General features: G+C 48.9%; 1 protein-coding gene across 3 annotated transcripts in view; it reads right to left on the bottom strand.

Annotated features, from left to right (window-relative positions):
• Positions 1–13,556, bottom strand: part of LOC119167698 (uncharacterized) — a 211,353-nt gene extending 197,797 nt beyond the window's left edge. For 2 of the 3 annotated variants that reach the window (XM_037419224.2, XM_037419232.2), the window contains exon 1: positions 12,177–13,555. In XM_037419224.2, the coding sequence (XP_037275121.1) occupies positions 12,177–12,763 (587 nt within the window). In that variant the 5' untranslated portion in view covers positions 12,764–13,555. Of the gene's footprint in view, positions 1–12,176 lie in introns of all 3 variants that reach the window. The other variant, XM_037419239.2, reaches the window with a different exon arrangement.
• Positions 13,557–16,508: the final 2,952 nt, after the last annotated feature.

Raw genomic sequence — 16,508 nt, 5'->3', positions numbered from 1 at the left:
ACACCGGGCACGTGCCCCCTGTGACTTATTGAACTGAACCTGTGACTTATTTTTGTTTGTGTACCTTGACAAACGTTTCTGCCTGCTTCTCGAGCTCTCCCTTTGCTGTACCACCTTCTAATCGGTTATTGTCGTTTTATTCTCTGTCACTGCCGTGCTGCCTTCCAACTGGTTATGGCCTTTTTTGCCTTCATCCATTGACCCGTGCAATCACCTGTCAATGTCTTAATTTTCTCTGCGCTGCACGTGTTCGTTGCATGGTGCTGCTGTAGTGTCTATGCCACTGCATTCACCAAACTGCCGACACCACAACATAACACCGAGAACACAACACTGTCACCGTGAAGCCACTTAATCATCACAGCTACCTGAGGGCAAATGAAATATGCTGGGACAAGAACTTTGCTTCGTTATAAAAGGTGGAAGGAATTAAAGGCTCGTTATGTTGTTAGATATGCAAGCTGTCAGTTTGTAAAAAGGATCCTGTGCTACATGACGCCATATGGCAGAAAGGGTGTTCCCCACTCTCTGCCTTAGCTATGAGTGGCACTGACAGACACACTAAAGATTACATGCGTACACTTCATCAATTCTGGTTTTAGAGCCAGTGTCTGTTACTATGGCAGTATATTTAAAGACCAACAGCACATTCAGCTGCATCGACAAAGCGGTCATTCCTCTTTCTGCTGAAATAACGAAGCAATGCCTCCGCTCTGCCTTTCTTCTGCCTCGGTTGTGGTTGGGGTGCACAGTTTCACGGATACTTGCTACTGTAATGGTGTCCATGATTTCAATGGGGATATAAGTTTGCTGGCTGTGCTGGTGGTGGTAAGTTATGCCAAGCTAGTTCCTAATTTGTCTTCTCGTTGAAGTGGTCGACAGGATGTCAAGCTGTGAAATGCATTGTGCTTTGAATATTTCTTCTGGGCTATTAAGTATACCCCCCTGGGTCAAAACCTCGGTACTCATAGATTCCGGGAGGCCCAAGACGCTCTTGTATGTTTTCCTAATGAGCATGTTGATTTTATTATCAGCGACGTACCGGTAGTGGTAGCCGACTACGTAGGCAATGCGGCTGATATTGAAAGAATGAATTAGTCGAATGGCATTTTCTTCCTTTATACCGCCGTGCCTGTCTCTTATCCCTTTTAACAATCTTGTGGCACTGGTGACTTTGCCTACGAGCTTCTTCACGGCTTGACAATTTGCTCCATCAACCTTTGTTGGCCACTTCGTCACATTTTGCTAAATAAAAAAAATTACAACACAGTCACCTTCCATCCGCATGCTTTGCATTACATCGATTCCCACGGCACATGGGATCTGCCGAAATTTTTTTCACCCTTGAAAGCTGAATCTGGTCTATTACTACTTTTTTTTTATCTCTGCATTGCTTGTCGACCCTTCATTATAAGTTCTTTTATTCAAATTGGCGGCCGTAGAGGTATGATCGGAATTTAGTTAGGGCCTAAATTATCACCAGACATTTTTTTTTTGTGACAGAATAGTTCATTTCAGTCTTCGTCAGAGCGCGACTGGCCAAAGCGACGACGTAGTCATCGAAGCTAGTTTTTTGTTGAGCAAGAACGACGCCGAGGCCCACACCACTGGCGTCTGTGTGAATTTCTGTCGGCGCGTTTGGGTCAGAATGCCGCAGAATCGGAAGAGAGGTGAGAAGACGACGTAGCGTTTTGAACGAGGCATCGCAATCTGGTGACCAGGTTGAAAGGTTGTGGTCTGCACAAAGGAGCTATGTCAAAGGGGCTATGATGATGGCGAAGTTGCGTATGATGCGTCGAAAGTATGAACATAACCCGACAAATCTGCGAAGTTCTTTCAGGATTTCAGGTTGTGGAAAGTCATCAACAGCGTGTAGTTTCGACGGATCAGGGAATACCTCACCTTTGTCACGACATGGCCTAGGATGACAAGCTACCGAGCAGCAAAGCGTTATTTCTTTAAGTTGAGCTGGAGGCCGGCGTTAGCGATGCATGTGAGGACACGTTCGAGTCGAAGTAGGTGAGAAAGAAAGTTCGGCGAAAAAATGAGGATATCATCCAGGTAACAAAGGCAGATTTGCCACTTGAGCCCCACAGTATGTTATCCATCATCCTTTCAATTGTGGCAGGTGCATTGCATAGGCCGAAGGGCATGATGGTAAACTCATATAGACCATCTGGGGTGATGAAGGCAGTTGCGGGCGGTCTGCTTCAGCCACAGGGTCCTGACAGTAGCCGGATCATAAATCGAGGGATGAGAAAAATTCTGCGCCTTGGAGGCAGTCTACCGCGCCGTCAATACGAGGAAGCGGGTAAACATCCTTACGGGTTATGTTGTTCTGACGACGGTAGTCCACACAAAAGCGAATGGTGCCATCTTTCTTTTTTACCAAAACTACAGGATAGGCCCAGGGACTGTACGAAGGTTGTATAACACCACATTCGAGCATGTCTCCTACGTGCTCGTCGATGACTCGGCGCTCCGTTGCGGGCACACGATATGGCCATTGACGCAACGGTGCGTGGTCTCCGGTGTCAATGTAGTGGACAACAGTGGAAGTGTGGCCTAAGTGAGCTTGTAGAAGGTCGAATGATGTACGAAAGCAGTCGAGGAACGCGACTAGCAGAGTGTGCTGGTTGGGTGTGAGGTTGGGGTCAATGCATCGAGGAAACGGAAGTCAAGAGATGGCTGCGCAGGAAGAACATCAACGTTCGCAGCATCGAGAAGTGGAGTCATCAGGCACATGATAGACAAAACTTGGATCAAGGTCATTAGCATGACCAAGGCACTCATCGTGGTGCAGGGGAACTGGGCACAGAAACATGTTGGAAACATGAAGTGCGCTGACACCTTGTCCTACCTGAGCGCTGACACCGCTCGGGTAGGAAACTTCGGGTCATGATTGTGGAACCAAATATTTGCCACTCCGGAGAGGTAGAAGCTGACGTAGCTGAGCTTATCTGCGTCATTCCACCTACTGGCCACACTAACTTTGCCATAAGAAGGGCAAAAGTAAGTAACAAGTGATGACGGCAAGTAGCAAGCTTAGACAGCCTCAAAAGAATGGTATCGTCGAAAAACGCAGCGCAGGAGACGGGAACAAAAGCTGATGAGAAAAAAAGAATGGTAGAGTCTGTGGCCCAAACACTTGACTAGAAGTGGCTGGGAAATCTTCTGCGATGTTGCCACCGAATGGAGACAGCGAAAGTTTTTCGCGGGCGTAATCTATAATGGCATGATGGGATGACAGGAAGTCCCATCCCAAGATCATGGCATGAGAGCATCGAGGCAGAATGATGAACTGAATGTGGTAAAGAATGTTGTCTATAAAAACACGAACAGTGCATTTTCCCAAGGGATCGATTGGCTCGGCGCTGGCTGTGGATAACGAAAATACTGAAAATGGTGTGGCGACATTGCGAAGCTTAACACGAAGCTGGTCATAAATCACTGATACTGCTGCTCCCATATCGACAAGTGCATGAACAGCAATATCTTTGGCATGAACTACAATTACATTCGTAGGTAATAAATGAGGTCTTGAGCATTTTGTACAGAGCACAGTTCTTGTCTCCGAAACTGCATTCATTAGTTTTCCTCTTGGGGAGCTTCACATCGGCGGATGAGCGGCGATGGGGAACGCCGACGAGGAAACGAAGATCACTGTGTGCTAAAAGCTTGGGAAGCAGCAGGCCCGACAACGAATGGCTGAGCGCCAGTATGAGAGCGGAAGACATAGTCTGGAGCAGAGCTTTGTGGCCGCACAGAGTCGGGCAAATACCATGAACGTCGGTGGCGAAACCGTGCTGCATAACCAGCACTGCGGCATGAGAAAGAGATGGGCCGGTTGTCAGGGGTGCGTCACGGCTTGAAAACAGGAGCCGCAGATGGAGCGAAATATTGCCGCACAGGGCAAGGAGGCTGCGATGGTGGACAGTAGGTTCTTGGTGTGTGGTTCGCAGCCGCGGGTACAGGTGAAAAAGGGAAGGTGGTCGTAGACGAGTATGGAACTGTCGGAGAATGTGGTCTTAGCCTAGCAACGAGGGCAGCGTAAGTTAGCGGAGCTGTCACAGGAGCTGGTTGATGAGCAAGAGGTACGACGTCTGCCATTTGCTCCAGTATGACCTGCCGGATGTGAGGCGTCAAGAGCGACTCGGACGCTTGGGTGACTGGCAGAAGGGACAGCTGACATGCAACTTATTTTCGAACAAATTGATTGACTTGGTCAAGAAATGAGTCGGAGGCGGCAGCATAGGAACTGTTTGTCAGCGCCGAAAGAGTACTATGTGATACGAGATCTCATGTCTCGTATCACATAAAAAAAGCGTACTATGTGATGCACAGTTCTTTACAACTCTGGCAAAGACTCATTACTTCGTTCACTGTCTGAGTATTCTTCGCTAAGAGCATTTCGAAGGCGTCGTCCTCTATGGCCTTCATAATACTCTTTATCTTCTCTTCTACGGTCATGTTGATGTTAATACAAAAGCAAAGGTTTACTACATCTTAAATGTAGCTGGTGAAGTTTTCACCTCCCTGTTGAGCACAGGTACGAAGCTCCTGCTTCTGTCCGAAGTTTGCGGGCAGCAGAGCGTCCGAATACATCTAGGAGTCTGGTCTTGAGTTCCGCTCAGGTAGGAAACTTCAGTTCATGATTGTGGAACCAAATGTTTGCGACTCCGGAGAGGTAGAAGCTGCCATAGCTGAGCTTATCCGCGTCATTCTACCTATTGGCCACACTAACTTTGCCGTAAAGGACAACCAATAGTAGAGGTTCTGATTATAGAGGTTCCAATTGTAGAGTTCCACTGCAAAGTCAGAGGGTCTCGCTGACAGGGCATACCTGAACAGTAAACCGCAGGCGGTGCCTAGAAAGGGTTGCTCGGCCCAGCGTTTTCAGGCATGGCAGGCACGGAGGGAAAAGTCCGGTTTCGGAGTTCCAGGTTTGGAAATACCCAGCACCTCCACCAAATGTCACGAGGAGTTCTAGGTGACAAAGTCTTCAGACGGTAGCATAGGGCAGTGAGAAGTAATGCACAGGAATGATATGTGGGGTTTAACGTCCCAAAACCACCATGTGATTATGTAGATGCCGTAACGGAGGGCTATGGAAATTCCGACCCTCTGGGGTTTTTTAACGTGCACCCAAATCTGAGCACACGGGCCTACAACATTGCCGCCTCCATTGGAATAGAGCTGCTGCAGCCGGGATTCGATCCCGCTACCTGCGGGTCAGCAGCCAAGTACCTTAGCCACTAGAACACCGCGGCGGGGTACCGCACAGGAATGCACCCGAACAAAGGCTTTATCAGCAACTCATTGGCCTCTTCTCTTTTTTGCCACATCCCCTTTGCCCCTTGCTGTTTAGTACATCTGAATAAAGCACCGTATATCACAGCCATTTCATGCCATTGCCATCGCACTAGCCTTCCACTTCAAGTTGCCCGCCCACCATGGCATACCGCTACATATTCTGCCTCATTATTCATCAAAGCAGCTTTAGATTGGAATGGCCTGCCCAATGGCATCGTCAACGTTGCCTCCTCATCTACTTTCAAACAATGCATCATTGATCATCGGCAATGCTAACGGAATCATCACTGTTAAACTTTTAGTTTCGATCCCAGCTCTGACGTAACACCCCTGAATATCTTGGGGGGAGGGCGTTCAAAGAACTAAAACTCAACAGAAGTGTGAAGAGACCGATGGACACTGCAAGGATGCTTGCATAATCAGCCATGGTGCACCGCATAAGTTGTGCCTTAAGGTACTTGTCCTACCTCATAAAGCACCACCTTTTCATGGCGATAAGGTTAAGAAAAGGTTGGACTGAAGTTTGTTTATAAAACATGTTGACGTGCAGAAAAGGTAAGGAGGGCATAAAATTAGGATAAAATTGGTTTGTGAATACAGTTAAAAGAACACTAAAGTGAGACAATAAATCGGCTTAGACTGACAAATGATGCTCTGAAAAATTTAATTTCATTATTTTACCATCATATGTTTGCAAATTGAGTAGAACATAAAAGTCAGTCTCATTTGTAAATATAGAGGTATGCTTGTAGTTGGGCGACATAGCGCTCAACGAATTCTCTGATGAAACTTGGTATGTGATATCTATGGCCCCCTCAGAGGAAAAAGTTTATTGGTATCAACTAGGAATAACGTATGGCCGTGTACATGCCGTCAAAATCTATGACGGGATGGCGTTTGGTGCAGGAATTGCAAGGTAGCATTTCTACCCAAAATTTCTTTTCACATATTTTCTTGCTTACCAAGTATCTTCTTGCAGCAAGACGGGTGCTTTCGGTATTGGGAAATCGTAATTTACTAACAGGGGAGAAATCGTTTTTCTCTTTAGCGCTAAAATTTTAAGTGAGACTCATCACAATTGTTATTTGTACACTCATTTTCGTTTTTGGTGAAATTGCTCATCTGTGAAACGATTTCCCTGTCTATATGCACCTCAGAGGGCCTGTCTTGTCACTCGAGCCAGTTTGTCTCTCTTCAACAGCTAAAATGAGCCACATTCGGCCATCGACTTCGAATATGTCAAAAAAGATCGGCTAGAATTTACGTCCTTGAGTGAGGCACTGAATGCCTGCCCTTTGCAGGCTTCTGGAGACCCTGCCATGCATAAAGAAGCCTCCTGCTCCAACAGCCCAGGAGGCCCTGCTTCGACAGGGCAATCTTACCTGCTACGTTAAAGGGGCCGCCACCATGGGCTTGCTATGCGCCATTCGCAAGGAAATTGCCTGCAACCGATGTGGTGCTTTATATACCACATCAGCTTCATTTCTTCCTCAAGCGAAACAAGATTATCAGTGCAATGACATTACTTTCTTTTTTTCTGTACAAGTGTGAGCACGCAATGTGAACCTTATTTTGCATTATTCTGGGTTGTACACATTAGATCCACACTTGGGACATGTCGATTAAAGGGGCCGCCACCACGGGCTAGCCATGTCCGGGGAGAAATTGACGTGAGGAGAAGACAGGAAAGATCAAAATTGAGAGGCGAAAGTGGGAGAGGAAGAGGACTGCCCCGGGGGATGACATCTTCGGCAAGGTTCCTTTTGGTGTTGCATAAGTTTGTTGCCAGACTTTGGGGTGGTTGTTGCCAGACTGCCGCTAAATTTGGCTGAAAAGTTCTGTTTTGTAGTTGTGGCTTCTCCGTAAGAGTTTGGTGCTATGCGCGGTGCATTTCCTGGCTGAAAATTTTTCTCCTGTAGTTGTGCCTTCTCCGAAAAAGTTTGGTGCTATCCGCAGTGCATTTCTTGGCTGAAAACTTTTCTTCTGTAGTTGTGGCTTCTCCGTAAGAGTTTGGTGCTATCCGCGGTGCATTTCTTGGCTGAAAATTTTTTTCCTGTAGTTGTGGCTTCTCCGTAAGAATTTGGTGTTATCCGCGGTGCATTTAGCGAGTGCATGAGCGATGCTGGCCGTTTTTATTAACGGAATGAACCGAGCCTAGCAGAAGTCGAGGGTGGTGCTGCCGTGCAATTAGGAGGCCAATTTAATTAACGGAATAAACCGCACCTAGCAGAAGTCGAGCGTGGGGCTGCCGTGCAGTTAGGAGGCCAATTTAATTAACGGAATAAACTGCGCCTAGCAGAAGTCGAGCGTGGGGCTGCCGTGCAATTAGGAGGCCAATTTAATTAACGGAATAAACCGCGCCTAGCAGAAGTCGAGCGTGGCGCTGCTGTGCAATTAAGAGGACGTTTTAATTCCGTTTTAATTAATGGAATGAACCGCGCATTACAGATTCCGTTTTATTTACGGAATGAACCACGCCTAGCAGAAGTCGGGCATGGTGCTGCCGTGAAATTAAGAGGCTGTTTTAATTAATGGAATGAACCGCGCATTACAGAATTCGTTTTATTTACGGAATGAACCGCGCCTAGCAGAAGTCGAGCGCGGCGCTGCTGCACAATTAAGAGGCTGTTTTAATTAACAGAATGAACCGCGCCTAGCAGAAGTCGAGCAAGGCGCTGCTGTGCAATTAAGAGGCCAGTTTAATTAACGGAACAAACCGCGCCTTGCAGAAGTCGAGCGCGGCGCTGCTGCGCAATTAAGAGGCCATTTTAATTAACCGAATGAACCGCGCCTAGCAGAAGTCGAGCGCGACGCTGCTGCGCAATTAAGAGGCCAGTTTAATTAACGGAATGAGCCGCGCCTAGCAGAAGTCGAGCGCGGCACTGCTGCACAATTAAGAGGCCATTTTAATTAAAGGAATGAACCGCGCCTAGCAGAAGTCGAGGCACGTTGTCTTGCTGTGTGCGCAGCTGTGCGATTAAGATATTGCGTCTCAGTATTAGGGATGACGGGGAAAACTGAATAGAGTCGCAGGAGGTGATGCGCTGCCCCCCTCCCCCCTTACTTTTCTTTTTTTTTCCTCTCTCAGCTGATCGTGTCGCGTCGACCGCGCGCTACGACGGGGGACGCTACGTTTCCCCTAGCTGTGTCAACACAAGACATATCGTTCGGACTCGTATATACATGTGATGAATAAGCGTTCCAAGGCTGGTTAATCGGGGTACGTCGGATATGCTACAGCTATGTAAGCCTGGAAGGCTGCTTTATCGAAGCAGATGGAGCGAATTAAGCGCGACTTGCGCGTACCTGTAAATGGGACCCGGCCGCCGTCGCTTACAGGGCCCCACCCACAATAAGCACAAATAGTCTCTCAGCTCAAGAGCGCAGTATAAAACAATGGGTGGGTACATAAGAATAAAATGCCATAATATGTCTCACTACACGCTCATCACTCAGGATATGGCAGGGATCCCTAAACGGGATATCGGCGAGCGATCACCTCCATTAATCGAAGGAAAGGGTCTTTCACGTTGAGACGTGCAACGACCAAGTACGTCTCGAGAGGCAAAAAAAGGAGCCTTGCCCCTGTCTACCCTGCATCGTGAGTGTCCCGCGGAGCTACGTCGGATATGCTACAGCTATGTACGCCTGGAAGGCTGCTTTATCGAAGCAGATGGAGCGAATTAAGCGCGACTTGCGCGTACCTGTAAATGGGACCCGGCCGACGAGCCAGCGTCGCTTACAGGGCCCCACCCACAATAAGCACAAACTACCAAAATTCCAAATAATGATTGTGTATTGTTTATCAGCTCAAGAGATTAGTATACAACAATAAGAATAAATAAAATGACATAATAAACATAATAATGACAATAATAATACAATATAATGACAACATAAACATAAGAATAAAATGACAATATGTCTCACTATGCGCTAATCACAATTAAACTGGATACCGGCGAGCAATTACCTCCATTATTAGAAGAAAAGGGTCTTTCACGTTGGGACGTGCGTTAATTGATCTCCACCAAAGCCAGGCGAGGTGAGACGGTATAAGTGAGGTAGTCGTCTTGTTGCTGTTGCGAACGAGACGGCACTTGTTCTTGTGCCATTCACTTTCAATCCTTTACGTGTTGGTGCCTGTCGTGGATCAACGAAGTTGACACTGTGGTTCACGGTGTGCCAGTCCAAGTTTAGTGGTGTTCCGTTGGCATTCACAAGTCTGGGTATGCACTGGTACGCGGCCCACTCGTCGCTGTACACCGTCGTCCCGGGAAGAATGTGCTGCCGGTCGAAGCGATGGCGCAGGCGACAGTCCGATTTCACGAAGGAAGGCCTATTCCGCGGCAGGGTACCTTATGATGTCGGCGATTTCGACAAAGCTGGGGTCTATCCATGGCGTGGCCATGACGAGACGCTTCCTGAACTGGTAACAGTGTAGCTAGCATGGCTAACGTTACGGCATTTTATAAGGGTCATGAGGTGAAAGGGGGATAGAGCGCTCCAACGTTGACAGGGTACCTACGTGATGCAGCATCAGCGGGGAATGAGGGGGTGGGTCACGGCGCCGACGTGGCACGAGCATCTGCGGAGAAAGAGTGGATGGGCCACGGCCCTAATGCCACGCGAGCACCTGCGGAGAAAGACGGGATGGGCAAAGACGCTTGGAATAAAAAAACATAAAAAACCTTTTTGGACCTCTAACGTTGGTTGACATGGTGCCGACCCGACGCGAGTGTCTGCGGAGAAAGAGGGGGTGGGCAAAGACGCCTGGAATAAAAAAAAACATAAAAAAAACCTTTTTGGACCTCTAACGTTGGTTGACATGGCGCCGACGCGACGCGAGTGTCTGCGGAGAAAGAGGGGGTGGGCAAAGATGCCTGGAATTAAAAAAAAACATAAAAAAACCTTTTTGTACCTCTAACGTTGGTTGACATGGCGCCGACGCGACGCGAGCATATGTGTGAAAATACGGGATAGGCGAAGACGCCTCGAATCGTACAACACCTAGGTCACGTACTCCACTTCGTTGCCCCTCCTTCTCCACAGCAACGGTGACTTGAGCGGGAGTGCGAACGACGTTACGTGATGCTACGTGATGTGACCCACGTATCATGTAAACAGTACACCACCCAGGGCACGTACTCCACCTCAATGCATTGGGCGTCGAGACATGGCCAAACTTGCTCACGTAAACCTCTTAAATTTCCTTATTTGGTGCTCCCTATCTCGGTCGCAATCCCTAAACTTTAGGATCGTGATCCTTATGAATTGCCGTAACGTTAGTTGTGCAAAGTACATTGTCACCATTTCAGGAGCCGTCGCATTATTGGACTGTCGAAGACGCCATCGCTTCGAGCGGCAGTTCGACCTGCAGACAGTCGGGAACAGCACAGAAGCGGCCGCCGACATCCGAGTGATGGGGAGATGGGGAATTTGCAAGGACCTCGGCTTAATTATGGTGACGCAGGATGCAGTAAGTCGTCACGTACAATCGCCCTGGCAAAAAAACGAGCAGACCCACATTTCAGGTACAATGGTTGCAGGAAACAGCTAGCTGTCCCAGCTCCGCGGGACACTCACGATGCAGGGTAGACAGGGGCAAGGCTCCTTTTTTTGCCTCTCGAGACGTACTTGGTCGTTGCACGTCTCAACGTGAAAGACCCTTTCCTTCGATTATTGGAGGTGATCGCTCGCCGATATCCCGTTTAGGGATCCCTGCCATATCCTGAGTGATGAGCGTGTAGTGAGACATATTATGGCATTTTATTCTTATGTACCCACCCATTGTTTTATACTGCGCTCTTGAGCTGAGAGACTATTTGTGCTTATTGTGGGTGGGGCCCTGTAAGCGACGGCGGCTCGTCGGCCGGGTCCCATTTACAGGTACGCGCAAGTCGCGCTTAATTCGCTCCATCTGCTTCGATAAAGCAGCCTTCCAGGCTTACATAGCTGTAGCATATCCGACGTACCCCGATTAACCAGCCTTGGAACGCTTATTCATCACATGTATATACGAGTCCGAACGATATGTCTTGTGTTGACACAGCTAGGGGAAACGTAGCGTCCCCCGTCGTAGCGCGCGGTCGACGCGACACGATCAGCTGAGAGAGGAAAAAAAAAGAAAAGTAAGGGGGGAGGGGGGCAGCGCATCACCTCCTGCGACTCTATTCAGTTTTCCCCGTCATCCCTAATACTGAGACGCAATATCTTAATCGCACAGCTGCGCACATAGCAAGAGAACGTGCCTCTACTTCTGTAATTGGCAGTTCATTTCATTAATGAAAACGGCCTCTTAATTGCACAGCAGCGCCGCACTCGACTTCTGCTTGGCGCGGTTCATTCCGTTAATTAAAACGGCCTCTTAATTGCGCAGCAGCGCCGCGCTCGGCTTCTGCTAGGCTTGGTTCATTCCGTTAATTAAAACGGCCAGCGTCGCTCATGCACTCGCGAAATGCACCGCAGATAGCAACAAACTCTTACGGAGAAGCCACAACTACAAGAGAAAAATTTTCAGCCAAGAAATGCACCGCGGATAGCACCATACTCTTACGGAGAAGCCACAACTACAGGAGAAAAATTTTCAGCCAAGAAGTGCACCGCGGATAGCACCAAACTTTTACGGAAAAGCCACAACTACAGGAGAAAATTTTGCAGCGAAATTTAGCGGCAATTTGGCAACAACCACCCTTCCAGTCTGGCAACCATTTATGCAACGCCAAAAGGAACCTTGCCACATCTTCCGTAAGATCCAATCACTAGAGGATCTCCGTTTCCGCGGACACCGCTAAGCCCCGCACGGCAAGGCGCGGGAGGAAGTCGAAGCATGCCTGGCGCCCGAGACGTCGACAGCGACGTACCTGTCCGTTATCCTGGGGATGCCATCGATATTGAGGAACCTGAGGTGCGGGCAGCCGCGCGCCAGGGCAACGATGCCCTCGTCAGTGACCAAGCCGCAGTGCGAGATGTTGAGGCTCAGGAAGCACGGAAGCCGGCAGAGCATCGTTACGGCCGCGTCATCCATGGCCTTGCAGCCTTCAACGTTCAGGTGCGAAAGGTCAGTACATGCATCCACGAGCGCCGAGACGGCCGCACAGTTGACGCCCACCGAGAAGCCGACGTCCAGTAGGCGCAGCCTGCGCACCGCGAACGAGCGCGCCGCCAGTTCGAGGACGTGCGGCGATGCGCGCATCGTCAAATCTTCGAGAAGCGGCGCTCGATCGAGGAGCGCCCCGAAGCTAGCCGCGTTACAGTCACTGCTGTCCACTTTGACGCGCTTCCATAGCGATGGATCGTACGCGAGTCGCCGAAAAGAGTTGGACACGCGGGCTGCCACAGAAAGCTCGCTGTGCGTCAAGTAAGTGAACACCAGCAGCTGAAGCTCGAACGGGAGATCCTCGAACTTGATGTGGATGCCATCCTCTGATTCCATATGACTGCGGTTCATCGTGTTTTCACCTATTGCCGAAGACTAGTTTGCACAAAGGGTGCATTAGGGGTACGGCACATCTCCGTCGTCGAGCCTGGACGTTTCACTTTCCTATCGACGGTCGCACGTTGCCAACGCCGTGGGTCTAAATAAGAACTGGCGATGTTGTAACTTGCAAGGCACCCGAGAGATCAAAAAACTGCGATATAAATAAAGCAGAGACTGCTGCGCCGCGCGGCGCACGAGCCACCCCCACACAGAAACGGCTGCTGCGCCGCACGGAAGTGACGTCATGCAATTTTTGGTTAGGCGCTTTGTTTGAATAGTCGGGAGTGTCTAGCGGTAAGTCTAGACATAACGATAAAACCAGTTAAAATTACGTCCAAACGAAAAAGTGAACAAAAATGTTAGTTAGGTTTAGCGTGGCAACAATACAAAACCGGCTTGTTTGCCAGCTCAAACTGATCAGCAGCTGTGGCGTAGTCATTCTTTCATCGGCACTCACGTGCGTCGGACGCAAGAATCATGTGCTCCGTAGGAGCGGCGTTTGCGGCACATACTAGCCGCGGTAACAGGATGAGCGAAGAGCAAGACGCAGGATACGAAGTAATTTTGCCACCACTGCCCAAGGGACGCGTCGCGCAAAACACTGTGTTTTTACACGGTGATGTGCGCGGCAGACCGTATCGAGTGGAAGATTTCCGAGACGCGCTCGGACCTACAGGACTGCTGCCGGAGGTGTTGGCACTGGGGGCCTACCAGATAAATCATGTCTGGGCAGTCACCATGAACAACGCGGACGCTACGAGACGCTTGCTGGATGTGAAGGAACTGAAAGTCAAGGGTCGACGCTGCATCATCGTAGACCCCCAGGACATGCCCAGGATCAGCAGGTGCGGCTGCGTCTTCATTGGCTGCTGTATGGCGTCAACGATGAAGACGTGCGAACGGCGTTGGCGGCTTATGGGAAGGAAGTCGTACAAGTCACCAGGGAGAATTAGCGTGTTCAAGGAGTCAGCGACAAGGGGTCAACCACACGGACTGTGCTACTTAAGCTCAAGAGTGGCGTGAAGGTTGAAGATCTCCCGCATCAAATCAGGGTGGCTGGTGAACTGGCTTTTGTGGTTGCACCTGGTCGGCCAATGCAGTGTCTGCGCTGCCAAGGTACCGGCCATGTTAGAAGAGAGTGTAAGGTACCCCGATGCTCGCGTTGTCGGCGGTTTGGCCACAGCGAAGACGCGTGCATGCGCACGTACGCATCGGCTGTAGGATCAGCTGAAGGTGAAGACACAGCAGAGTTGGTGATGGACGTGACCGAGGCTGAAGACGCGGCGAAAGGCGCAGGCGACGTGGCGAACCCAGAAGCTTCAACAGTTACTGCCACACCGACTGGTGGTAATGAACCAACAGTACAAGCAGACATAGAATCTGGGGAGGTTACTCAAAAGCCAGCCGGCCAAACTGAAGAAGGCTTCACAAGTACCCCATCGAAGGCGCCGGAGCCGGTGGAATTAACCGAACTTCCAGTGTTGTGCGAGAGTATCAGTGGTGGGGCGTCAAGCAAAAGACCCCGCGAGCAGTCTGCAGGACGGCGTGAGGCATCCAGTGAAAAGCATGAAGAGGGGCCACCTGCGAAGGCCACTTCGTTCAGACGCAGCAGCACAAGGCTGCGTCCCAACCCGACATTGGACAAACACTGGCCTCCTTTGCCCTCCAGTGGCACGGGTCCACCTGGAGGCTCCGAAGATGTCTAGCTCTATGCTAGGCGCTGAAGGTAAGCATCATGCCCCGGGCTAACTTCTTCATGGTGTAGACATAACTTTTGCACCGAAACTTAGAGTGGCAACGTTAAATGTTCGAGGTCTTGCCGCCAAGCGGAAACAGAGCCAAGTCTACACGCTGCTCCTGGATCATGATCTGGATATACTAGCTGTACAAGAAACAAAAGTAGACGGTGAGGAGGAGACCCGGGGCATGGTGCTGAGGTTTACGGCGTGTTACTACGCAATTGTAAGTCAAGCAATAGGCACGTCTGCAGGCAGTGCTTTGTTCATTAAGAAGTTGCCGGGTCTGGTAGTGCAAGACACCTTCTCTTGCCCGTCTGGTAGATTGGTTTCCTGTGATATTGTATTCAATGAATGTCAGTGGCGTATAGTGTGTATTTATGCACCAACCATTTGCGAGGAGCGATCACTTTTTTTTTCAAGCCTAAAGCAGCACTTCACTTTGGAAAGGAAATATGTATTACTTGGTGATATTAACTGCGTCCTCAGCGGGCGAGATCGAGCAAATGGACGCGCCATTTACGATAAAAGTAGTAGGACGCTAGCGGACGTAATTACTGAATTCGAGTTAGAAGACGTGGGCAGCTGTATGGAGGGAACGCGGGATGTGCGTTTCACACATTTTCAGGGGAATAGCCATGTGCGCCTTGATCGCATTTACGTGTCGCTTGAATTAATTGCCCACTGTAAAACATATGCTGTCTACCCTATACACTTCAGTGATCATTGTTTAGTTAAATGTGATATGGGAGAGAAAACAAAAGGTGGAACTTTCTCATGGGAGCTGTGGAAGATGAATTCCACTTTGATCACTGACAAATATTTCTTAGATAAGGTAATGAACTGTATCAATGAAATAAAAATGGACGATGAAGTTAAACTTGCAGAACAATGGGAAGAGTTCAAGCAGCGAATAAAAATAAAAGCTATTGATCGTTCTTGCGCATTGAGTTACGAAAGGAAAAAGACAGAAAAAGAACTCCGAAAGACTTTGGAAAGACTAATAGACTTGGAGTGCAAACAACCGGGTGAGTATAAAATTGACATACGCAATATTAAGCAGAAACTTGCACTGCATGACGAGGAACGCTACCGCGGTGCACTCGTCCGTGCTAGGGCTGAGGCTTTAGCTGCGGGAGAGACGCCAACCAAAAGAGCGTTAGGGGTGGAGAAAACGAACGCTCGACAGAATCATATCGAAAAAATAGAGAAGAATGGTCACGAAGTAACTGATGCGGACAGCATTTTATCCGTATTTTCAAGTCATTTTGAAAACCTTTTTGCGTGTAGACAGGTAAACCTAGAAAGATTTAAAGAAGAATATTTAGGACGAATGCCGAAAGTGAGTGAGGAAGTGAAAAACGCTTTGGCATTATCTATATCTGCATCTGAAGTGGAACGGGCGATTGATAAGTTAAATCCCGGAAAATCTCCAGGTGCTAAGTGGTACAAATGTTTTAAAAGTGAACTGTCTCCTATACTTGCAGGCGTTTTTAATGAGGCATATGAGGAAAAGAAATTACCACCATCCTTTGGTGAATCGCGTACCGTTCTCATTCCGAAAACAGACGAGACTGAAAAGCTCAGGCACGTCACAGCGTACAGGCCAATCACACTGACAAACGTAGACTACAAAATATTAATGAAAATTTTGGCGGCTAGACTTCAGTCAGTAATAAAAGATATCGTCGGTCCACACCAAACGTGTGGAATCAAAGGTCGGTCCATAGTTACAAACGTTCATAAAATGCGATCCGTGCTCGAATGTGTTGACACCAGTCAAGCTCGTGTGGCCATACTGGATCTAGAGAAAGCGTTTGATTGCGTTGCCCACGCTCTTTTGTTTGCAGTATTGAAGCACATTAATGTTGGTAAGATAATTATTGACAGAGTAGCCATGGCATATCGGAATGGTAGTACGAGACTAATTATCAACAAGACATTGGGCCCCCCCCCATTAGAATTGAGCGCTGAGTGCG

Source organism: Rhipicephalus microplus, chromosome 3, assembly GCF_043290135.1.
Source record: "Rhipicephalus microplus isolate Deutch F79 chromosome 3, USDA_Rmic, whole genome shotgun sequence".
Taxonomy (NCBI): domain Eukaryota; kingdom Metazoa; phylum Arthropoda; class Arachnida; order Ixodida; family Ixodidae; genus Rhipicephalus; species Rhipicephalus microplus.
This window is presented reverse-complemented; position numbering and strand designations above follow the sequence as displayed.